This window comes from Pelodiscus sinensis, chromosome 1 (genome assembly GCF_049634645.1).
Source record: "Pelodiscus sinensis isolate JC-2024 chromosome 1, ASM4963464v1, whole genome shotgun sequence".
Classification (NCBI taxonomy): Eukaryota; Metazoa; Chordata; order Testudines; family Trionychidae; genus Pelodiscus; species Pelodiscus sinensis.
This window is the reverse complement of record NC_134711.1, coordinates 22729940-22755654: the sequence shown is the minus strand read 5'-3', so window position 1 is coordinate 22755654 and position 25715 is coordinate 22729940. Positions and strand designations below refer to the sequence as shown.

The 25715-nt window shown below is 44.8% G+C and overlaps 1 protein-coding gene across 3 annotated transcripts in view; it reads left to right on the top strand.

Moving 5' to 3' along the window:
• The window catches only part of PTPN12 (protein tyrosine phosphatase non-receptor type 12), a 153689-nt gene that overhangs the window by 109177 nt on the left and 18797 nt on the right, over positions 1-25715 (top strand). The window contains exons 13-15 of one of the 3 annotated variants that reach the window (XR_012903327.1): positions 4051-5027; positions 5628-10736; positions 21417-21494. Coding sequence is in view for 2 of the 3 variants with exons in the window: in XM_075926692.1 (XP_075782807.1) it covers positions 4051-5027; positions 21417-21494 (1055 nt within the window). In the remaining variant the exon portion in view is untranslated. Of the gene's footprint in view, positions 1-4050; positions 5028-5627; positions 10737-21416; positions 21495-25715 lie in introns of those variants that run through there. The other 2 variants (XM_075926692.1, XM_075926702.1) reach the window with 2 other exon arrangements.

Sequence of the window (25715 nt, the reverse complement as noted above, 5' to 3'; positions counted from 1 at the left end):
GAAAACTAGAAGACAGTGTTATTGGAAACCAAATTGACTATCGCTCTTTTTCTTGTTAAAACATCGTGAATAAGAGTTTGTAGTGGTAAAGAAAAATACACTTGATGGAAATCCCATTTTAAAAAGTCATAGAAAATTAAACTGTCAAAATTTAACAGTCCCTCTTTTAAAGAAATCAAAGGTCACTTCATACAAATAAGACTCTATTTTTTTTGCAAAAAAAATAATTTAAATAAAGCATGTACATTTTCCTTTTCTTAAACCAGATTACGTTAAGGACCTGAGAAATGCTGGGTAAATCAGCTAGTAACCTATAATTCAGTTTGACAAGTTGAGCAAATTGTAGCTTTTCTCCCTTCTGGCTAAACAAGATCTAATGCTTAAATAAAGTAGAATAATATGGTTTCTAGCCTCAGTCCACTTACATAGGGTTTAATGTTCCTATTTTAATTATCCAGGAGAATGCAGAGCTCAGTATCTATCTTTAGTTGATCATAGCAGCTGCATTCCATGACCTTGACATCACTCGCTTTTATTTGATGATAAAACTCCTCAGTATGTTGATCAAAATAATCATGGATTGAGGGTTTTTCATTTGGATACTAGCCAGTCCTCAATTAAAGCTGAACTGCATTTTTCCCATTTTTAATACAGTACCACTTTTCCACTCAGTAGAGTGGTTTAAAATTTAAATAGACTATTTTACTAATCCTTTTTTGGAGTATAGTTAGAGAATGGGGTGTACTGTAGAAATGCTTTTGCCTGTTTGCATTACTCATTCTCTCCTTGTTCTCACCTCATTTACTTTGTGTATACATTTTACACTGAAAATTTTGTTGGCCACAGGTTATCTTGCTTCTCTGGAGCACCCTGCATACTTTAGGGCACTATACAATAAATTAACTTTAATTTTTTTAAAGTAGGAAACTTAACTTCTGAATCAGACCATATTCACATTTTGTAATAAAAGCTGTGTAATGATTGAGACTGTACATCTTTACATTGAATTTGATGTAATAAGATGATTAAGATTGAAAAGCTTTTCTCCCCAGAGCTTAGTATAGCAAATGGGTTTTTTGCTAGGTTAAAATGGTTATTCGCTTACCCATTTTAACTCCAGGCTTGCTGTCTGGCCTGCTTCCTGACCCTGCCATAGATGTGGGATCCCACCTCTGAACCCACCAGCCTGTCCGTGGCAGGGGCTGCTTTCTGCTTTACTGGTATGCTTAAAGGTTAACCATTTTCACATCTCTAATTTTTTTTCTGTGAAAACTAAGTTATTCTCAGTTCATAAATTTATCCTTAGTTCACAAAGTGGTTTTATAGTGTCTTGGAAATGGCCAGGAGGGAGGGTGCAGGAGCAAGGAAGTATGTCAGAGCAAGCAGGGGGTGCAGGGTCTTGGTGGGGCAGAGGGAAGTGAGGAGGATTGGGCTGCAGTGGTCTGGGCATGAGGGGGGACGCTTACCTGGCTTTTCACCCCATTTTAGCATAGAAAGCTTCTGGACAGTGTCCCACTGTTCCCCCAGTGGGGTGGGCAGGGAGGGAGCTTGTCCCCCACTATGCAGTGCGGGAACCCATGCAACTGCAAGGCTACAGCACCAGCTCCGGCTTCTTGCTCAGAGGGTACGCAGGGGCAGGTGGAAGAAAGCCCTGACCTCACCTACCCTGGCTGGCAGACAGTGGTAGAGTGAGCAGCTGTGTGCTGCCACTCCCCCAGCAGGGTGGGGAAGGGCAGGGGAGACAGAGCAGCTGCACGTGGCACACCTGCCCAGTCTGAGTAAGCATGCCCCCAGATGGGCTCCATGCAGCCCCTCCTGGGGCTCAAGCAGCAGCTCCAAGGTGTGCCATTTTGCATCGGACCCATTCCCCTCTCCTGTCTCCCCCTCCCCTGCCCCCACCGGCATTGGCAGCCGCTGTCACAAAGAACAAGTGGTTGCCTGCACATGGGAGGAGGTGGTGTGGCCAGACTGGGGCCCTGCACAGCAGAGGAAGTCAAGGGAGGGGGTCAAGTGGTGCGCAGTGGTGGGTCAGGAGGTGGCAGCAGCTCGCTGGGCGGTTCACAGGAATGCAAGGAATTCCAGAAACCATAGGCCACCAGAAGCCACTCCAGCTGCCTAGTGGCTAAGCCCTAAGGCGGGAGTTGCCTACATGGTGGGGGGTGGAGGTGCAGACTGTTGCTGATGTTCTGTGCTAGGGGATGAGTGTCTGCGAGCTTTGCCAGCCGAGGGAAGGGAAATGGAAATGCACTGAGCCATTTCTAGCTCGCTGCTTCTCTGCAAGCTGTATGTGATGGGGCTTTTTGGGATATTTCAGTATTTGAAAGGGACACTGGGACAGTATTTAAATTTGGGACTGTCCTGGAAAATCTGGGATATATGGTTGGCGTATCTATATATGTGATTACTCTTTGTCAACTTCTTAAATCTTCAGTCTTTTAAAATATTTTAATGTCAAAACAGCCTGTTATGTCAGTTTCATTTTATAGTACATTTTATTAGATAGCTTTTTGTACAGCTTACACACTCTTGCCTAAAATATTTCTTCCTCTCTCAAAAACTTTCTACCAACTTAGCATAAATTATAAACTCACTTGTCAAAATCCACACCACTAATTCCATTGTAAACGAATTTACAGAGGCCTCACACAAGCAATATTGAAATTCCTTTTCAACAAATCAGATACTACAGCAAATGACTCTGTTCTTAGAAACTAATGTTCCTAATAACAAAAACTGAATCAATATTTACAATACTCATCATTTGTGGAGAAAATGTGAACATAAGAATGGCCATACTGAGTCAGACCAAAGGTCCATCTAGCCCAATATCCTGTCTTCCAACAGATGCCTCATAGGGAATTAACAGAACAGGTAATCATCAAGTGATTTCTCCCCTGACCTCCATTCCCAACTTCTGACAAACAGAAGCTAGAGACACCATTCCTATCCATCATGGCTAATAACTATTGATGGGCTTATCTTTCATGAATGTATCTGGTTCTTCTTTGAACCCTGTTATAGTCTTGGACTTCACAACTCTGGCAAAGAGTTCTACAGGTTGACTCTGAGTTGTGTGAAGAAATATTTCCTTTTGTTCATTTTAAATCTACTACCTATTAACTTTGTTTGTTTGGTGACCCTTAATTCTTGTATTATGGGAACAAGTTAATAAGGAAGTTATTTATTTTCTCTACACCAATCATGAATGTATCGACCTCTATTATATCCTGCCTTAGTCTCCTCTTTTCTAAGATGAAAAGTCTGTTTTATTAATCTTTCCTCATATGGCAGCTGTTCCAAACCCCAGTCATTTTTGTTGACCTTTTGTGAACGTTTTCCAGTGCCAAGATACCATTTTTAGATGAAGCAACCACATCTGCACACAGTATTCAAGATGTGGGTGTACTATGGATTTATATAGAGGCAATAAGATATTCTCTGTCCCTTTATTCCTAACATTGTTTGCTTTTTTTCCCACTGCTGCTGCACATTGAGAGCTCTGCGTTTAAAATGTGTCTAAATGTCAGATTATTTGGAAAGGAAAGGAGGGCAGTAAACTGAGCTAGTGGTTGAGAGGGATTGAGTACCAAAAAGTCTGTTTTAGTGGGTGCTTTACGCTCCTATGACTCCAATTGTTTTTGTTCTCAGAAAGACTTTCAATGAATATTGCCACAAGAAGGTCTGACCATTCTACAAATTCTCTGTAGTCAGCTGTGGGCAGGAAAGTTAAGAGAAATTTGCTTTGAAGCTATTTTTATGGGTTAAGATTTGTAAGATCTGGCCTTTAAGTTAGTATTTATGGCATTATCAAGAGTCTTTCCCAAGTTATATTGTGGAAGACTTCTCAATTACTTACTTACCATTTATACTGTTGTGACATGGTTCATACCTGCTCTGTCAACTATATTATACAACCACTGTTTGGCAAGCATTAGACATGTAGCTTAAAATTTAGATTAGTGCATGTTGGATGTTTCCACAGTTTTTGAGCTATTTCAGATTTGATGTTGCTGAAATACAGAGAATTTACATTTTTTTTTTTTTTTGCAGTTGTCTTGTAGAAGGAGATGTGAAGGAAGAAATTTTGCAGCCTCCAGAGCCTCACCCAGTACCACCCATCTTAACACCATCTCCTCCTTCAGCCTATCCGACAGTCACTACTGTATGGCAGGACAATGATAGATACCATCCAAAGCCAGTTTTGCACATGGTTTCATCAGACCATTCAACAGACCTCAATGAAAACTATAATAAATCAACAGAACATTCAGGGAAAAATGACCCCAATGAACATGTGGAGAAAAAGCTGGAACGCAACTTAAGTTTTGAAATTAAGAAGGTACCTCTTCAGGAGGGACCACGAAGCTTTGATGGGAATACTCTTTTGAACCGTGGACATGCAATTAAAATTAAGTCTGCTTCATCTTGTGTCATGGATAAGAACTCTAAGCCATTGGAGCATAGTTCTGGGGATTCACTTGTGGACTCTTTTCAAAACTCTTGTATGGAATACAGTGTGCCACAAACTAACAAAGCCTTAGTAGCTTCACTGGAAGGGCTGCAGAGCCTGAAGTGTTCTGATGCTCCACCAAGACCAGACCGTCTGCCTCTCCAAGAGAAGGGACATGCCATATGGTCACTACATGGGCCTAAAAATGCACTGCCTACATCTGTGTCTGACGCTATGGCTTCAGATGTCTTAAGTCATAGTATTAAAACTGCCTCTCTGGTACCAAACCCCACATCTCAAGTGGAATGCTCTTCCAGTGACACAGTTGATCATCAGAGCAGTACGCTTTCAATTAGAGCACCCCTCTGTTTTACTAATCCTCTTCATTCTGATGATTCTGACATAGATGAAAGGAACGTTGATGGACCCATGACCAAAAGCATGTCTAATATTTCAACCGCAAGTGCCACAGTTTCTGCTTCCACTAGTACTGAAAATATTTCTGCTAGAAAAGTATTACCGTTGTCCATTGCTAGGCAAGATGTTCCAAGCGTAATACATTCTGAAGGGGAAAAAGGTAGGCTTTTTTTGTATTTCAGCTGTATTTGTCACTTTTAATAACTCTGTAGAGTGAGAATATATTTCATAATTTAAGGCAATATTGCAAAGAAATATTTAATTATAAAATTTTAAATTGATCGTATGACTGCTTCTGCAACAGTCTAATCTAGTTTTCCAATCTCCTTTTCTTCTGAGATAAATATAACCCTGTTGTATTATTACTACAAACCTTGTTAATTTGCCTCAAGTGTTGTATTGAGGGAAAAAGTTACTTCTCTAAAACTGTTGTTCTTCGAGATGTCTTGCTCATATCCATTCCATGTAGGTGTGCATGCGCTGCATGTTCACATCAGAAGTTTTTCCCTCAGCAGTATCCATTGGGCCAGCAGGGGAGCCCCCTGGAGTGGTGCCACTATATCGGCTAATCTCTACCCCGCTGGCCTTCCATCCCCTCGGTTCCTTCTTACCAAGGAACCCCCTCGGTTCCTTCTTCTACTACGAAGAAGGGGAGGCAGGCAGGATTTGGAATGGACATGAGCAACACATCTCGAACAACAGTTAGGGAGGTAAGAAACTGTTTTTTGTTTGAGTGATTGCTCGTGTCCATTCCATCTAGGTGACTCCAAGGCAGAAACCCTATGAGGTGAAGTTGGAGTTCTAACCTTCAACTGAGCAGAGGACAGCCCTACCAAGAGCTGCATCCTCCCTAGCCTGATAGGCCAGTGCAAAAGTGTGGACTGAAGACCATGAGGCAGCCCTACAGATGTCCAAGATAGGGACATGGGCTACAAACACTGCGAAGGAGGCCTCTGCCCTAGTGGAGTGGGCCAAGAGAGGAGGATCTGGTGTGCCAGCCAACCTATAGCACTCCTTTAATGTAGGAGGCTATCCATGCAGAGATTCTCTGTGAGGAGACAGGCTGCCCTTTGAGCCTTTCCACTATTGCTACAAACAATTGAAGGGACTTACAAAAGGGTTTTGTTCTCTGTTAAGTAAAAGGCCAATGCTCTCCTAATGTCTAGAGTGTGTAAAGCCTGTTCTTTGCCAAAGACATGAGGCTTGGGATTAAAAAAAGGGATAAAAATGTCCTGGGAGACATGAAACTGCAACACCACCTTGGGCAGGATGGCAGGATGGGGGCATAGCCTGACCTTATCCTTGAAGAAAACTGTGTAAAGGGGGTCTGAAGTAAGGGTCCTTAACTCAGATGCACATCTGGCCGACATGATAGCTACAAGAAATGACACCTTCCAGGAGAGGTGCAGTAATGAACAGGTGGCTAAAAGTTCAAAGGGGAGAGGGGGCATAAATCTGGTCAGGACCAGATTAAAGTCCCACTGAGTTGGTTGGCAGACATGCAGGTAGAGCCTGTCCAAACCCTTCAGAAACTCATGGACCATGGGGTGCACAAACGCATCATGCCCCAGCAGCCCGGATGCAAGGTGGAAATAGCTGCCAAGTGAGCCCTGATCAGTGAGGAAGACAACCTCTGAACCCTGAGCTTGAGGAGATAGTCCAGAACCAGGGGAACCTGGCCATCCATAGGGGAAATCTTCTTCTGAGCAACCCCGCTAGAAAAATGCTTCCATTTAGCCAAGTAGCTGACTCCCCAGCAGGAACTCTTGTGCCCATTCTGAGCACCGTGCCACCGCTGCTCTCAGCCATGGAGCTTCCAGGCCATTAGGTGTAGGGACTGCAGGTTCGGGTGAGGCCTGGATACAGGGAAAGGTGATCAGCCTCTCAAAAGAAAGGCTCAGTAGGGACATGAACCAATGCTGCCTGGGACAAGCTGGTGCAATGAGAATGAGGGATGCCCTGAATTCCCTCACTGTGAGGAGCACCTTGTGCACAAACAGGAACGGGGGAAACACATAGAGCAGTCCCTTGGGTCAGGGAATGTTAAGAGCATTTCTCCTGGACCCGGATCCCAGACTTATGAGGAAGCAGAACCAGGAGTACTTCCTGTTCTGACAGGTTGCGAACAGGCCCAGGAGGGGAAGCCCCCACTTGTGAAAGACCTGTAGGGCTACATTCTCTCTGAGGGACCACTCGTGACTGGCAAAGGACCTGCTTAGTTGGTCCTCTAGAATATTCTGCATCCCAGGGAGGTAAGAAGCCATCGGATGAATCTCCGCCCCGATACACAACTCCCAGAGATGGAGGGCTTCCCAGCACAGGGTAATGGTGCCCCACCCTGTCTGTTTATATAGGACACCGTCGACATGTTGTCGGATAGGATGAGAATCGCCCTGCCTCTGAGTCAGGGAAGGAAGGCCTAGCACACTAGGTAGCCAGTACACAGCTCCCTGACCTTTATATGCTAGAAGAGATTCTCTTCTGTCCACATACCTTGCATCTGCATGTTACCAATGTGGCCCCCCCATCCGGTGTCAGAGGCATCTCTCACTAGCAACAGGGTCAGGAGTGGCCTGGAGAATAGAACTCAAGCGCAGAACACCTCCTCCTGGGTCCAGGGATCTGAGGACATCTGGGGGGAATGTCACTACCTTGTCCTGGGGTGGAGGCATGGATTATAGATTTGTGCCAGCCACAACTGCAGTGGATGCTTGCAAAGCCTGGCGTGCTGCGTCATGTATGTGTAGACTTCCATCAGCTTCAGGAGGCGCATGCAACTTCCTGGCTTTGGGCATAGGAAATGGCCATGACAACCTCCTTGATGATCAGAAAGAGGGACCTGGGAAGGGAGGTTGTGGCTGATGTATAATCCAGGTGAGCTCCCACAAACTCTGACCTGAGTAGGGCCAAGGTAGACTTGTCCACCTTCAGGAGGAGGCAGAGTTCCATGGAAAGGGCCCAAACCATAGTCATGTGGGCCAATACTTGATCCAAGGATGGGCCCTGCACCAGCCAGTCATTTAGGTACAGAAACACTCGGACCCTGCACTTCCTCAAAAAAGCACCGACTACAGATGGGCACTTTGTGAAGACCTGGGGGGCTGTAGAGAGGCCAACGGGGAGGGCCATAAGCTGGAAATGGTCCTGACCTATGGTGAATGCAGGAATCTCCTGTGGTGGGAGGCAATGGAAATATATGAAAATAAACATTCTTTAAATTGAGGGCAGCATACCAGTCTCTGAGATTGAGGGAGGGAGTGATTGACACCAGTGTCACCATCTTGACTCTGGCTTAGGCGATGAACGCATTTAGGTCTCTGAGCTACAGAATGGGTTGGAGCTTCCCCTTGGCCTTGGAGACCAGGAAGTACTGGGAGTAGAAACCCCTGCCCATGATCTTTGAGGGGACCAGCTCAGCTGCCCTTAGGCTTAGAAGTTGAAGCACCTTCTTCTGCAGAAGATGTTTGAGAGAGTAGTTCCTGAAGATAGACAGGGAAGAGGGGTGGGGGGGGGAGTAGGAATGGGATAGCATAGTCCCTCCCTACCATCTCAAGGAGCCTCTGGTCCGAGGTGATAGAAGGCTGTGCCTGGTAAAAAAAAAAAAAAGGGAGTTGGAGGTCCAGAAAAGGGAGCGGCAAGAATGGTAATCTGTCCCCAGTTGCACCCTCAAAACCCTTGATGAGGGTCCTGGGTCTTGTTGGCCGAGACCAACCCTTGGTTGGACAAGGGGCAGGAGCAGCATCTGTTGTTCCTTTCATTCTTGTTCCTGCCCCTGCGTCGAGAAAAGTCCAGGTTGTTATGCAGTTTTGAAGGCTGGGTGACTCCTCCCTGAAAGGGAATGCTTCTGAGGCGTGGGGATATTAAAATCCCTAGGGATTTAAGTGTGGCCTGTGTGTCCTTCAGGCCATGCAGACAATGGTCAGTCTGCTCTGAGAACCAACTGGGCTCTTCAAATGGTAGGTCTTGAATAGTGGCCTGGAGCTCTGGGAGCACTCTGGACCTTTGAAGCCATGAGCTGCAGCAGAGCACTAAGTCAGTAGCTACAGCACGTTTAGCTGCATCTGCCGCATCTAGGGCAGCCTGCAAGACCATGCAGAGAGGGACTTGAACTCGATCTGAGAGTCCTGAGGAAGAAGTTCAGTGAACTTGTCCATAGACCAAGTGCTATAGGTGTAACACCCCAGCAGAACCTGCTGGTTTGCTATGCATAGTTGTAGCCCCCCGAGGCATAGGCTTTCCTACCCAGAAGTTCCATCTTCTTAGCATCCCTATTCTTAGGGGTAGGTTTTGGCTGCCCCTGCCTCTAGTGCTGTTTATCTGCTTGGACCACCAAGGACCGTGGGGAAGGGGGTGGGAGAATGAATTACTCATTACTCACCTAGGGCATGAAATACTGCCTCTGCACTTTATCTGTTGGCAGAATGGAGACCAGGGTCTGCCAAAGTGTTTTTGTGATCTTAGCCACAGTTTTTTTGAGGTGCAGAGCCACTCTGGTAGGGGTGTCAGCTTGAAGGATGTCAGCTTGTGAGATCAGCGTCATCCAACACCCTCTCCAGCTGCACCCTCAGACTCTAGGCTAGCCTGTGGAGGAGTTCCTGATGCACCCTCGAGTCCATGGATGGCATTAATGGGAGAGCCTCGTTTGAGGATGAGGAGCCTTTCAGAGGGGTACCCTCTTGATCATGGGCCTGAGAGGTCATCTAGGAGATTGTCACGGAAAGTGCTGTGGAGGTCTGGGTTGTAGGTGGGGCACTGATCCCAGAGGCCCTGGGAGAGCCCTGGCCTGGGGGCAGGGACTGTCCTGACATGGAAGAACGGACCACGGAGGTGGCTGAGGATGGGCTCATAGGGCCTGAGTAGACTGATTCTGGTCTAGAGGGACCGGCACCCTGTGACTGATGGTAGGTCCAGAAGGACCAGAGGACTGGTGCCTGGATGTTGAGCAGTCTGGTCAAGCATGGGCTGGGGTAGCCAGGTCTGCTGCTGAGGCTGTGCAGACAGGCTGTGGTGCTTGGAGTAGGAGCAATGGCAGGACCTGGATCTGGAGGCCCATGATGAGAAGACAGACTTAGCCTCCAAGTCAATGGAGTATTCTAAGGCTGACCAAGGTGGTGGTGTGGCAGTGACAGCTAGTGACCTTCGGTCAGGGTCATGCCTAGCCATAGATTCAGGCTTCCCATGGTACTGAGAGGGGGTGGCAGCATAGGAAGCCCCGATGGCTGGCCAAGTGGCAAAGCCGGTGCCACGTGCCCTGCCAGAGTCCATTCCAGTGTCGGGGGAGTCCTAATGCTGGTGTCGTCATTGCCGAGGTATATACTGGGGTTGGTACTGGTACAGGTGCCAGTACCGATGTCAGTGCTGCCGGCGTAGTGGAGGTCACAGGTACCGGGGCAGATCTGTGATTCTCTCTCGGTCCTGGAGCACTCAAGGCCTTGTGTCACCGAGAGTTCTTATCCCTCTGCAAGGTTGGCACTGTGGTCGGAGGTGAAATGAGTTCAAATCAGGTCTCTCATGGCCTCAAAGGTGTCTGGTGTCAATGGCTCTGAAAGATCTTCCACCGGGTGGAATCCTCACATGAGCTGGGATGGAATCTACCTGACATCGAAGGTCCAGATGCTGGGCCTGCCAGCGCCCCATGACCCTCCTGAGGGCGCGCTGTTGGCATGTGCCATGACGGAGACCGGTCCCTGCTCAGCCTCTGTTTCTTGTGCAGCACTGGAGACTGAGAGCGGTGCCAACGTTACAGTGCTGGGTAGACCTTGGAGCGGCCGGGTATGTCTCTCACTGAGTCTGGTGTGCGCTACGTGGCCGGTGCAGGGTCCGCAGCCAGTACCGGATGGAGAGCCACTTCCATTAGCAAGATTTTAAGGTGAGACTCCCGCTCCTGCTTGGTTCGTTTCTTGAATCCCCTGCAAATCTTGCAGAACTCTGAAAGGTGGCTTTGTGGGGATCCCCAGGGATGCAGGGCTTGAAGCCTTGGGGCCTGGGAATGAACTGCTTAATATTAGGGACGATTTGCAGAAGATAACAGAACAATCAACAGAAACTCTAAGCTAAACTAAGATGAGAACTTCTAAGGAGCACTTGCAAAGCAAGAGCCAAACACATTCTAACAACTGTCATGGGTGGTAAGAAGGAACTGAGGGGGTGGAGGGTCAGCAGGGGTATACATATTAGTCAGTATAGTGGCACCACTCCAGGGGTTTCCACTGCTGGCCCAACAGATACCACTGAGGGGAAAACTTCCGACGATGTGTGCATATAGCACATGCACACCTAAATGGAATGGACATGAGCAATCACTCGAAGAAGCTTTAATTAACTCCTTTAATAGCATGTTTCTATCTTTTCAATGGTCTCATCAAATTAAGAGTTGAAAAATAATTTTAAGAGAGTAGTCCCATGGCACCTTAGATAAACAGAAGCTACTATGTACGTATAGTGTGTGTGTGCGTGTATATATAATCTCCTCTGAAGAAGTAAGCTTTGCCCACGAACGCTCATACTATACATATATCTTTGTTAGTCTCTAAGTGCCACAGGACTACTCGTTTTTAAAAAAAAATTGTTTTTAAAGTTACAGATTAACACGGCTACCCCTCTGAGACAACTAGTTTGGACTAGGATTGCCAGGTGTCCAGTATTGGCCTGGACAGTCTGGTATTTGCAGCCTCTGTCAGGTATAAAAAAAACAGAAAATACCGGACATGTGTAATGTCCAATATTTCCTGTTTCCCTCAGACGAAAGCCTGGTGGGAACAGTTTTCCCCTGCCGCATCTGGTGGGAGCAGGGAAGTGAGAGTAGTGAAGGGGGGTCGGGGGGGCCACTTGCCCCCAAGCACCACGTTAGGTGGGGCGCCAGGCTGGGATGGGAGTGGAATGCACGCTGCTCTGGTCCACGTGACGATTTGAGTAGAGACCCGGGAGCTGGCCACATAATGCCTCCCTGTACACACTGTGAGCTGAGGCAACTGGGTTGGGTGGCAGGAGCGGTGACTTTAAAAGTAAGATTTCCTTACCCAGCTGTCCCGTTCCTCCAGTGCCTGGCTCTGCGGGAAGGAATTTGATTGGGGCAGGGGGCTCCTGGTGCTGGGGATGCCTGGCTTGGGGGAGGGATGAGTGCACTGGGATGGGGGATGCTGTGAGGGGCCTGGCTCTGAGGCAGGAGTGAATGCATTGGGATGGGGGGCACTGAGGCTCCTGGCTCTGGGGGAGGGGTGAGTACACTGGGGGGTGCTGAGCGTGGGGCCATTTAAAGGCGCAGTACCTTTTTCCTCAACTGTGGTCTCCCCCTTTTTTCCCTCAATTTTTTCCTGGTTTTTTTTGGGGGGGGGGGGGAGTGGGGTTGGGGGGTGAGGGAAGGTTCAGTATTTTTTGTGAAACCATCTGGCAACCCTAGTTTAGACAGCTACATTCAAGGTAGAAAAAATAGCTGTAGTAAACACTTCTGAGTAATTTTGTTGGCTGCTGTCATCATTGGTTAAAGTATATTTGTGTAAAGCAATCTTTGCTTTATTATTCTTTGAAAAACCCATTATACTGTGAACATATGATGCATTTCTAATATTGGATTTGGGCTCTGACTTTTGCAAATCACTTCACCAGAAAGGTGGAGGGGTTCTTGAGACTAGTAAAAAAGCAGGTCAATTCACATTAAACTGTTTGTTTTCAGTGTGTTTCCACTCAGTCTTTTGGTGCTCTCACCCCGGTCTGTTGCTATGTCTATTTTGCTACTGATGCTCCCAAGTTATAATATTTTTAAGTCCATCCCCTCATGTCTGAACATGTTAGCCATGTTCTGCTGGAGTGGATACTCTGTAGACCTATAAATGAGATGTAAGTAACATGGAAATGAAAGGTGAGGGGAAAAAGATGATGGACTGAGAAGAACATGGCACCCAGAAGCTTGTTCAATGGAATTGCTGTACCAAAAGTATGTGTGTACTTAAAAATGAAGGCTGAACTCTGATTTCTAGAAGACTTGATAAAACATTTTTCATATTGTTGCAGATTCTAGTTTGTCATGTATATGCTGCCTGGTCATTGTGGGTTCACCTGTCTCCCTTATATAATGCTGATTGAAGCATGTTAGATGGTCAAATTAGGTTCTTCCTGGTAAGCAGTTTTGCATTGGAGGATATGCTAGTGCAAAAATATTCAAGAGATGGTCTTAAAATGAGGACTGTAAATAATGTTTAATGTGCTTGAAAAGGTGTTTAGGGTTTATGCTTTGGTTGTATGACTAAGATTTTCAGTGCTAAAGTGGCAGATTGGCCTTTCTGACAAATGCATTTGAATGGAGCATGCCGCAGTGGATCACCACTCCAAAACTGAAGGATTTATTTGTATTTGGTGGAAGTGATCAGGAGTTATAGTGGCATGCTCTATGGTGGCCAATGTAAGGATCCACAGTGTCACACTAAAACTATGCACCCGTTGTGTCTTAAAGATTACCATGCAGATATGTATGCTTCAGACAGCTCTCTGAGCTTTTGTTTTTCTCAGTCTCAACCTATTATACCAGGTTCTTCCAGCTTTGCATCTTCTGGAATAGTCTCTTACCTGCTTCCTCTTCAGCATCACAATTAATTTAAATGCACTGCCCTCCTTGGGCCTATCTTTTGTTAAGATTTTATGATGCTGCTTACAGCTCGTCCTAGTTTCTTCCCTTGCAAGGTGTTTCCCTTCTCTTTCTGGCGCTCCTCACATCCAGGTACAAACTTTCAGCTCTTGGTTTTCCTTCTTTCTGGTGGGATTTGCTGCTTTTCACAGCTAGATATAGTTTATTCCTGCCCTTTCTTAGCCTAGATTCTAAGGAGCGATCGTGTTTTTTCCTTTGGTAGAACCTGTCCAAGCTCTTTCCTTGTCTTCCCTCTTTACCAATCCTTTCCAAGCTCTCCTGCCTTGTCTTCTCTCTAATTATACTTACAATCAGGCACCCTCTGCTACCTTAGGCTCCAAAGGGTTTACCTCTTGGTCTCCAGAGAAGCCAGACCCACTTAATTTAAAAGACCAGCCATCCTGTGACATAAACGTGCAAAGGCTGTTTGTGGCGCTTACTTGGTTGTCAAGTATCAGAGGGGTAGCCGTGTAGTCTGGATCTGCAAAAGTGACAAGGAGTCCTGTAGTACGTTATAGATTAACAGAGGTATTGGAGCATAAGCTTTCGTGGGCAAAGACCCACTTCTTCAGATGCATGATACCCATTGTGTCTTTGATTACCATGCAGATATGTATGCTTCAAACAGCTCTCTGCATGCATCTGACAAAGTGGGTCTTTGCCCATGAAAGCTTATGCTCCAATACATCTATGCTAACCATTGTTACAGGCATACCAGCAAATCCACGTGCTGGGCTTCCAACAATGCATCAGTGCTCATACATAGGGCCCTAACAAATTCACGGTCCATTTTGGTCAATTTCATGGTTCTAGGGTTTTTTTAATGGTAAATTTCATTATTTCAGATACTTAAATCTGAAATTTCTCAGTATTGTAATTACAGGGGTTCTGTGAAGGTTGCAAGGTTATTGTTGGGAGGGTTGTGGCACTGTTACCCTTATTTCTGCACTGGTACTAGTGGAGGCCCTGCCTTTAGAGCTGGGCAGCAAGAGAGTGGTGGCTGCTGGCTGGAAGTCCAGCTCTAAGGGGTAGGGCTACTGCCAGCAGCACCACAGAAGTAATGATGGTATAGTATTGCCAACCTTATTTCTGCACTGTTATCTACAGAGCTGGGACCTTAGTCAGCAGCTGCCACACAGCACTACAGAAGTAAGGGTGACATGGGTATGGCATTGCCACTCTTACATCTGCACTGCTGCTGGTACGGTGCTGCTTTCAGAGCTCTGCATCATTACAGCTAGCTCTTTCCAGTTGCCCAGCTCTGAAGACAACACAGAAGTAAAGGTGGCAATATCATGAGCCCCCTAAGATAACAGTGTGATCCATCTGCAACTCCCTTTTGGGTCAAGATACCTAATTTAAGAAATGCTGTTCTGCCCAGTGAATCTGTAGAGTAAACGGTAAAAGCACACAGCCAGATTTCAAAGGAGGACACGGTGAAAATTTCAGTCTGTGACTCATTTTGCATGGCTGCGAATTTGGTAGGGCCCTACTCATACACTTTGTGGCTGCTGTTCTGGTTGAGTATGACATCTGTTTCTCCACCATTGTATTGCTAGTCTTCAAGAACAGCTGCAGCAGTGCAGTGAATGTGCATTACAGTACACTAATAGTTGTTTTGGTGCTTCTGTACTTTTATAAGGGTCAAACTTGTGAGAAGCCTTTCATGTGTGCAAACTGGATTGCAAATGCTTGGGATGTCAGTACATGTGTTTTCATAATCTCTGGATTGATCAGGCCACTTACGTAGTATTCCAGAAGAAACAATTATGCAGATATGCTGCCAGGTGGATTGGAGGTGTCTGGGTATTTGTGGAGACCTGGAACAACCAGCAAATTACTCTCAGGTGAACTGAATCATAGGACCATGCTTTAGGGCTAAAAGTTTTGTAAAGTATTAAATCTGGGAAAAGATTGACAGTCTGAAAGTCCAGTGCAACAAAGGCCTGGTATGTAGACATTTGCTTCACAACAGAGTGGAAGAAACCTATTTTTATATTAGATTGATTATCTCAGCATATCATCATCTGTAGTCAGTTAATTTTGGACAACACCAGAAAACGTGGCAATATGCTGTTAATGGATGAGGAAAGGTGGCTAGGACATATAGTCCAAATCTAGAACTGAAAGCTTATCCAAAACTGTTATAGTTACTGAAGATCTCTGCAGAGTATCTGTCTCTGGAGACAAGTGGATGAGCAAGTTTTGAACAAGCACTTTGGAAATGAAAGGTCCTCTAAACAAGAAATATTGCTGAGAGCTTAGTCCTCTGCAATTTAACATCACAAAAGCTTACAGTGAAAGCCTAATAATGGAAAGATGAAGGTAATTATAGTCACTTTTTGTTCTATGACTAACACTTTGGAGAAAGGAAGCCATTGTTAAAAATTCAAAGTCCTGTTTTCTGTTAAGATGAGAGCTGACACTGTTCTCTGGAAATGTCTAGTAGGTATTCTAGAAAAACTGGGAAAGATAGGAGTTCCTATTTGGCATTGCTTCAAAGGCAACAAGTGAAGAAAAGTAAGAACCTGAACGTTTTCTAAATCATAATGAAACAGAAGTCCCAAATTCAGTTTTCTTAAAAAACAAACATACTTTTACAGATTATCTTCAGACTTCAAATTTAGAAGAGAAATGAATTCTACTTTTATGACATTACTTGATACTTCAAGGCAGTGAGAACATTAACATGCCTATTAACTTTCATTTCTGAGTTTAGAAATTACTACTGCATCAAGGCTACAATTTAAAAAGATTAGTTACACCAAGACAGTGAATGGGGAGCACCACAAGGACCAGATACTTGACCTGTCTCTGTCAAACCACAGAGCAAGAGATGACCTAGTGACTATAATAAGGGTGTGAAAATGTCCAGCAATAGAATTTGAGATGGAGGATGAGAAACAAAAGCTTGAGGACAGTCAACATTTTTTGAGCAAATTCAGGGAAGAGGACAAAGGAGCTATGATGGAATACATCTATTGTGATAGAGAAATGAGCCTAATGGGAAAAGAGTACCAAATGGAAATATGTGCAGAGCAAGAGGCAAATTGTAGTTTGTTCCTCTCTGAGTCCCTGCACATGTGTATTCTGTTCCAGCTCTTCAATACAATCCCATTGGATAGGAGCACTCTCTGGTGCATTTTCTATTCTTACGTGCAAAGAAAGACACAGGGTGGATAAGATTTGTTTTTGTTCTGTGCTTATGTGATGGTAGACTTAGGCCAATCGCAGCCAAGTTAGACATTGTCTAGACATAAAGACAATGTATAAGAAAGGACAGAGGCAGCATAGAAGGGAACAGTGGAGTAGACTGGAAGGAAAAAGAGAAGGCATTATTCAGCACCCATACAGCTTCCTATATTCCCTACACTTTTGCCATAGAAAAACTGTCATAGCTTCTGGGTGTAAGAGAGACCCTATCTGGAAATATTTTGAAGAAATTCATTCCCTGGATAAAGAAGGAAAATGTGTCAAGTGCAAACAGTGCAAGAAGATGATACAGGGCCTAGCTGCAAGAATGAAACATCACAAGGAAAACTGCTTATTTGGAGAAAATTGATGTGAATGAAGATTGGCTAGGTTTGAAGAACAATGTGGATCAACTTCGCAATGTCAAAAAGATCTCACCAAACTAAGTGATTGGGCAATTAAATTTAATGTTGCTAAATGTAAAGTAATGCACATTGGAAGAAATAATCCCAACTATATGTACAGTATGATGGGGAGTAATTAGGTACAACTACTAGAGAGATCTTCGAGTCACTGTGGACATCTCTGAAAACATCCACTCGCTATGCTGTGGCAGTCAAAGCAAATAGAATGTTAGGAATTATTAAAAAAGGGATAAACAATAAGACAGAAAATATCTTAATGCCTCTATATAAAACCATGGTATGCCCACATCTTGAATACTCTGTACAGATGTGGTCATCTCATCTCAAAAAAGATATCTTGGCATTAGGAAAAGTTCAGAAAAGGGCAACAAAAATGATTAGGAGTTTGGAAATGGGTCCTATATGAAGAGAGATTAAAAAGACTTGGACTTTTCAGTTTAGAAAAGAGGAGACTAAGCGGGGAGATGATAGAGATCTATAAAATCATAACTGGTGTGGAAAAAGTGAATAAGGAAAAGTTATTTACTTATTCCCACAATATAAGAACTAAGGATCACCAAATGAAATTAATAGGCAGCAGGTTTAAAACAAAAGGAAGTTTTTCTTCACTCAGGCGACGTCTACACTGCAGCCTTTTGCCGGCTGAGAATATGCTAATGAAACTCATTAGTATTTGCCACACTCTCATTCACATATTCTCTGCCAATGCTTTATGCGTAAAAACAAGCAGTATAGATGGGTCCGTTTTGTGAGAGGGAAAAAAAAAACCCTTTTGCGCAAGAGCCTTATGCCTCAAAAAAGAAGGTATACAGGATCTTGTGCAAAAGGTTTTTTGTGCAAAATGGACCCTTCTACAGTGCTTGTTCTTGCAGAAAAACCTCTTGTGCAAAAAGCATCAGCAGAGAATATGCAAATGACAGCATGACAGATGCAAATGAGCACTTCATTAGTGTACTCTGTGCTGGCAAAAGGCTGCAGTATAGACATAGCCTCAGTGCACAGTCAGCCTGGGTAACTCCTTACCAGAGGTTGCAGTGAAGACTGGAGCTTTAACAGGGTTCAAAAAAGAACTAGATAGATTCATGGAGGTTAGATCCATCAATGGCTATTAGCCAGGGTGGGTAGGAATGGTGTCCCTAACCTCTGTTTTTCTGGAGGTGGGTAATGGGAGGGATCACATGACAATTATATGTTGTTTCCTCCCTGTGGGGCATCTGGTATTGGCTGCTGTTGACAGACAGGATACTAGGCTGGATGGACCATTGGTCTGACCCAGTATGGCCATTCTTATGTTCCTATGGATCATTTTTCAATATTATCTATGCCTTTTAGTATAAGTGTGATGTAACAAGTAAATTCCCAAGCTGTTTGCTGTGTTGGATGTTGCTAAATAAAAGTTTAAACAAGCTGTAAGGATTAACTAAGCTAATTAGTTAACTAGGTTTAGAGTCTGTTAGCCAAGTATACAGTACTGAAAGCTGCAATAGGAGAAATCTAGAGGTGCCAGTTGCCACTGAATCTGTTTCTTATTTTACTTCAGCAAAACTCAGCTTTCGAAAAGGAACCCCATCCTATACTACTTTTCATTGGGGCTCGTTCCAAAATTAAATAAGCATTCTAAGCATACTTAGTCTTAGCTTTTTTTTGGTAACTTGGAATCAGATCTGCATCAGAATGACAGTGGAAGTGGGGTATATGAGAGAGAGTTGTAAAAGTTTTAAGGACACTGTACATTTATTGTTCTAAGGACTTGTCTGTTAAGTAGACTCTTTTATTTTTTAAATTTTTTTAAAATGTTTTAAGGACAGCCATCAGCTGGCAACAGGGGGGACCACTGCAGCTGCAAATGTGAAACATTTGTGTCATTTAAGATATCGTTAAATAAACTATAAGTGCTGTTATTGTGGTTGTGTGTATGGTTTAGTTCTTACCATTCCTAAATTACTGCTGCTGCATCTGCAGCTTGACAGAGGCAGTGTTCCTTCTAACACTTTCTACCCTTGGGTGGGCTGAATTTTCTTGTGTGGGTTGAAATGTCTTATGTGCAACACCAATATTGAGGTGGTGTGTGGCTGTGCACCACCAATACAAACACATATTTTAAGCACTACATATGTGTGGAAGAAAATATATTAAAACAAGACACCAGTGTCTAGTTGTTGTGATAGAAATGTAGCCGTGTTAGTCTGGTGTAGCTGAAGCAAAATACAGGACTATGTAGCACTTTAAAGACTAACAAGATGGTTTATTAGATAATGAGCTTTTGTGGGCCAGACCCACTTATTTTCTTCCGCTATTTGATCTGAGGAAGTGGGTCTGGCCCACGAAAGCTCATCATCTAATAAACCATCTTGTTAGTCTTTAAAGTGCTACATAGTCCTGTATTTTGCTTTAGTTGCTGTGAAGTACCCTTAGTGACTACAAAGGTGGGGAATTAGCCTTTTTCCAAACTCGAGGAAGAGTAGAAGCCCGAGAATTACAACATGGTTTCAGGGTTTGTAGACAGACGCATGTTTCAAACAGATGCAAATAAGGTTTCATTCTACAAAACTAGCATTTCACCTAGTACTTGCTACTTCTGATGCACAAGAGCCAGAACTCTACCACATAGCAAAGATCTGGCCTTAATGCAATAAAATTTACCATGTGTTAGCAACACAGGATTTTTAAAAAATCATTAAGATCAGAGTCTTAGCTATCTGCAACACTCAAAACATTTTTGAAGAATCTTTTTCTTAAGTCATTAACACCTATGTTAACTTTGTTTGAAATGTAATCATGCAAATGTCCTCGTGGTGCACAACCCTTCCCTCTCCCCCCTGTAGTCTGCTTCTCCCCTCCCCCCAACCCAGCCAGATGGAGAGGACTGCAGCAAGTGAGTCAAGACACCCCAAACAAACTGCCACCTGTCTCTACCTCTCTGCACAGATGCCAGCACCAACCCTCTTCCCCCCTCCCCTCTACCTAATGCAGTCATCCCCTTATCTCCCACTTCCCAGCACAGGAGGGTTGAAGAGACTTCTGGGTTTCTGCCTCTCTCTGTCTGTCCTCTGGCAGACAGGGACACCCCAGACTCCCCTCCCCTCTGGCTTCCACCCCCCAAGCCAGTTAATTAATTACTCACTCACTCACCCCCCAGCAACTTACTCCCTGCTTATCTCGGCTGCTTATCTGCTCTGAGAGCTGTTCAGTTCAAACAGCTCAGCTCCACTAAGTTACTGCTTACAGATGCCCTACCCAGCCCCCAGTCAGGTGAGCTCCCTGCCTGCATGAGAGCTTTGAACTTCTGAGCGGGTCTCATAAAATAGCTGCGTTGTCACACGGCTATGCAGCTTAGCGGGAACTTAGAACGAGATAATGAGTATTATGTATTATTTCATAAATTAGTAAAAATCAAATTATCTAAAAACATTACATAAAGTATACCCTCCTATATGTTGTAAAATGCTGTACTTAGTTGTGAATTAACGTATTACAGTGATCAGATTTGCTCCATTGTTTGAAGAAATATATGAAGGTGTAACAGTGGGAAACTTAATTTAAATCAGTGATTCAAATCGCCTTGATTTAAATCTCCACTCTCTCAAGTACACAGGCACCCTAATTCTCTTTAAATTCAGTGTAGTGCAGAACACTCTTTGCTTCATTGCTTCTAATCATACAGGTTTTATTGTTTTTGAGCTTATTACTAAAAAATTCTCCCCAAAAACATCACTTAAGTTATATTCTCCCTCCAAGCACAAACTGAAGGATACTAGGCTTTTCATTTTACATTTGGTTTGTTGAACACCATCAGTGAGCTAATCATTGAACAACACTGCGGGCTTGTCTCTACTACCGGGAGATAGATGCTGTCACTTTCAGTCCACTGGGGAATGACTAGTTTGGTCTAGTGAAGATCCATTAAATCGACCTCAGCTCTCCTGTGACTTCGGATACATAAGGTAAGTGGTTGGGAAAGTTTCTCCCATCAACCCAGCATGGTGTATACACAGTAAGTGGCCCTACACTACTTTGACTCCAGTTACATTAGTCACGTAGCTGGAGTTAATGTAATTTTGGTCGACTTAACCCCCTAGTGTAGACCCACCAAAGACACGGCCCTTCCCCCAAGGAATTTGTGCACTACAATACGAGACTGATAGAGGAAATGGTGTCATTTGATGTATAATCCTATTGTTACGTTTATATTTTGCTTTAAACTTTTCTTGATACAATGCTTTATACTGTGGACTTGTAAACATTAATCTATTGCTTGTTTAGACAAATCTACTTCATTGTTTGTCTAATGATCATAAAAAATTCAATTTAGATGCTGATGTGAGTGAAGACTCCTCTCCTCCCCTACCAGAAAGAACACCAGAATCATTTGTATTAGCAAGTGAACAGAGTGAGTCTCTTTTGTCTTCTGTTATATTTCATAGGTTTGGGGATAAAATAATCCTAAATAGAACCAGTCCAGCACAGTAATATTCAAGGGCTTGCTCATGTAGATTCTATTGTAGATGTGTGTGCACTCACATGTGGAGTCATCAGATTTTTGTCTTGGCAGTATCTGTAGGGCCAGCCATATTGCTTCCTTGAGTGCCACACTCATGTACTGGGTATATTGGATACTGCCAGTCCTATGCCCTCTCAACTCCTTACTTCCTGTTGTGATCACTTAGAGAACGTCTAGACTTGCTTTCACTTTCGAAAGAAGGTATTCAAATTTGGCGCGAATTTGCATCTCTTCTTCTGATCACTTTTTTTTGAAAGAGGTTCTTTTGAAAAAGAAAGTAGTCTAGATGCGGTTCTTTCAAGAAAAAAACCTTTTTTCAAAAGAACCATTTTTCCTTAAAAAAAAAAAAAAAAAAAAAGAGGCTTATATACTTCTTTCAAAAAAAGATTTTTTTCTTGAAAGAACCATGTCTAGACTACATTCTTTTTCGAAAACCTCTTTCAAAACAGCAGTTGGCAGAAGATATGCGGCGAATTTGCATATCTTCTTTCAAAAGTGAAAGCAAGTCTAGATATGCCCTTGGAGTACTTTTACTTGTTCGTCAAGAATTTGTGATTCCTCTTCTAGTGCTTGCTTATACGTATTCCAACTGAGGTATGTGCGTGCTGCATGCGTGGCTGCCAGAAAATTTTTATTCTAGCTACTTGGATCCTGTTGGGTTGGCTATGGCACCCCCTGGAATGGTGCCAGTGTGGTGCCCTATGTAAGATCCTGCTGATCCAACAGCCCCTCACTTTACGGGAGAAGCTGGCCATGCTGGCCCCTCTTGCTTAGACCTCAGTGTCCCACTGCTCCAAGTTCTGTTGGTGTTCTGAGTCCCAGCACAGTCGATCTGACTTGTGGAATCAGTGTGACTCACGGTACTGAGTTCACAGCTGACCCTTTCAGAGCTGTTCCAGCTTGAGAGCTTCTGTGGCAAGCAGATTCTGTTTAGGCTCAGTGTGTTCTCATTGCTCCCGCTGTCCGGTGCTGGATAAAATGGGAAGAGGCTCTTGGCACCGCAATTCACTGTCTTGACCTTCTTGGCACCGATCTTCAGAGTATGGATGTTCCCCAAAATGCATGGCCTTGCACCCAGTACCACTGTACACTGTGCGGGGAGCCCACCTCAGCACTGGCCTCCATCTGGACACAAGTCTTCTCACTAGTCCCATTCCCAATGTCAGTTGACGCCTTGGCACTGTGCTCTTAAGTGTTGTAAAAGGTCTTGGTCCCACTAGTGGTCTTCTCATTGTCACTCTTTGCCTTGAGGGCAACAAAGCTTGACACTAACTGCCCCTTCAAGTGGCAATGGGTTTGGCACCACTTTGGCCTTCTCACTCAGGTTTGAAGCCACTGAGGGTTCCCTCGGAATAGAGGCTGGCAGACAGGTCTATGCCAGCAGGTCCCCCTCCCTAATGGTCCAAGCCAGGCTCCAGTGGCCACCAAAATGGCAATTTTGGACTCTGTGGGCATTCCATCATGCCGCAGGCACATTGCTCACCTGGCCTCTATCAGCTATGTCAAGATTCTGGGTCCAAAAGGACCACCCATGCTGTTTCCCAAGCTCCAGCCTAGCCCAGCAGTGCAAGCCCAGGACCAACCTGAAGATGGCCAGGATGTTGGCCTTCTGTGGTGCCTTCGTCTTCGTCCTCATTGCCAGACAAAGCGGTGGTGGGCATCTCCATCACCACCACCACCCATGGACTGCAGGGTCCTACAAGACTTGCTCCTCAGAGTAGTCCTTAGGCTTAACCTTCAAGTAGAGGAAATCCTGGAACGAGATGACCCAGTGGTTGACAGCCTGGCCCTGGAAGGACATCCAGGATGCTGCTTCCTCAATAGAACCATCTTGTCCATGGCCAAGACTGTATGGCAAACCGCTGCCTTTATTCCACCAACAGTGAAGGGGGTTGAGAGAATTTACTTTGTACAAGTCAGGAGGTTCAAATACTTGTTCACCCATCCCCTGCGCTTTGTTCCTTAGTAAACAAGAGAGCACCCAGGTCACTAGGCCCCAGTGCTGAAGTTGAAGCATGCCAAGTATCTTGAGTTATTCAGCCAGAAGGTCTGTTTGACAGGGGGTCTGCTACTATCCTGAGCCATCATTGTTATAACTCCTGGGACTCTTTGATTAAATTCAGGGACTTACTGCCCAAGGATTCTCAGGACAAGTTCACCACCGTGGTCCAGGATGGCAAGCGGTCTCCCATACCTGTCTGCGTACCAAAGACTCGGCGGCATGCGTAATCTCCTCTGGCATAGTCCTGCACTGGGTCGCCTGGCTTCAACCAGCAGGCCTTCCTCTTGAGATCCAGCAAACCCTGCAGGACTTCCCCTTTGATGGTGTGGGACTCTTTGCTGAGCAGACTAACTCCCGTCTTCATAGTCTCAAGGAATCTCACAGTACCGTGAAGTCCTCGGGCATGTACAAGCTCTGGATGCAGTGGAAGACTTTCAGGCCACAGTCTTCCCAACAGCCCTGTCCTGTAACAATCAGGGTCAGACCAAGCCTCCTTCAGGATCTAAGCAGGGCTTTTGAAGGAATGCTCAAGGACAGAGTACCAACTGCATTGGATCCTCTTCCCTTCTGGGACAGATTTTCCAACTTTCACCAGGCCTGGGCCACCATCACCTCAGACCTCTGGGTCATCTAGACAGTGGAAAGGGGTTACTCCATCCCATTCAACATTCTCCTCCTCTCTCCTCCCCCCAACCTGTTCCTCTTAAGTGATCCCTCTTGCAAGCATTTCCATCTCCTGGAGGAGAGCAAGCTCCTGGATCTTGGAGTGGTGGTGGAGGTGCAAGCAGACTTCCTGGGTTGCGGTTTTCACTCCTGTTACTTCCTTGTTCCCAAGACAAAATGGAGTTTTTAGCCTGTCCTGGACCTCAGAGAGCTCAACAAGTTTCGTATGGTCTCACTGAGCTCCATTATCCCATCCCTGGAACTGGGAGAGTGGTATGCTGCCCTTGACTTAAAGGACACTTTTTTTGAGGAGTGTCCCCATGGGTGCTTCACCTTGACGTGCTCCAGCGCTGCTGCACCTCTAATCAGAGACTTTTAACAGCAGTGACCTACCGGTCAGCTGTGCATGTGGAACGCCGGCACGTGACATTTGAAATGGCTATCTACGCGCGCCACCAACTGCCTCCTCAGTTCCTTTCTGACCACTGCCAGCTTCGGTTGCAGCAGAGCAGTTACCCTCAATTGAGCAGCTTCGTAGTATTAAATTTAGTGTTAGTAGTTCAGTTTTAGTGTTAGTTGAACTTAGCTTAGCTGTTCTACTTGTTATATAGCTTGAAAAAAGCAAGAGAAAACAACAAGGAGAGATCCTTCTCTCCACTTATTCAGAAGCCGCATTTACTACACCACATGTAGACAGTCTCAAACCTCTGAGACCATTCAAAACTGTCTCCCAGGACATGCCTGGTTCCCCAGGTTTTAAAAACTGTAAATTCTGCAAGTTGTCAATTTCAGTGTCTCACAGACAGGGGGAGTGTGTCCACTGCCTAGGTTAGGACCATGACACTGAACAGTTCCTGCACTGCCTGAAATTGACTAGCCAGACCAGGAAAGCCAGGGAGCTCCAACTTAAAATGCTCCAGCTGGATAAACTTTCAAGAGCTGCTTCTGAGCCAGCCAAGACTTCGCCCTCCCAGGCTTATGTCCCTTTGGGAGGCTTCTGACAAGGGAGTTCCTACTTCCTCAAGCCCCAGGGACCAGGACAGGCCTCAAATGCCCAAGAAGTCATCCCACTCCTTGTCTTGGTCTGAATCCCTACCAAGGAAACTCTTTTCAAGCAATAGAAATGTAGCCTTGTTAGTCTGGTGTAGCTGAAACAAAAAACAGGACTATGTAGCACTTTAAAGACTAACAAGATGGTTTATTAGGTGATGAGCTTTCGTAGGCCAGACCCACTTCCTCACATCAAATAGTGGAAGAAAATTGTCACAACCATATATACCAAAGGATACAATTAAAAAAATGAATGAAAATAAAATGAACACATTCGTTTTTTTTAACTGTATCCTTTGGTATATATGGTTGTGACAATTTTCTTCCACTATTTGATGTGAGGAAGTGGGTCTGGCCCACGAAAGCTCATCACCTAATAAACCATCTTGTTAAAG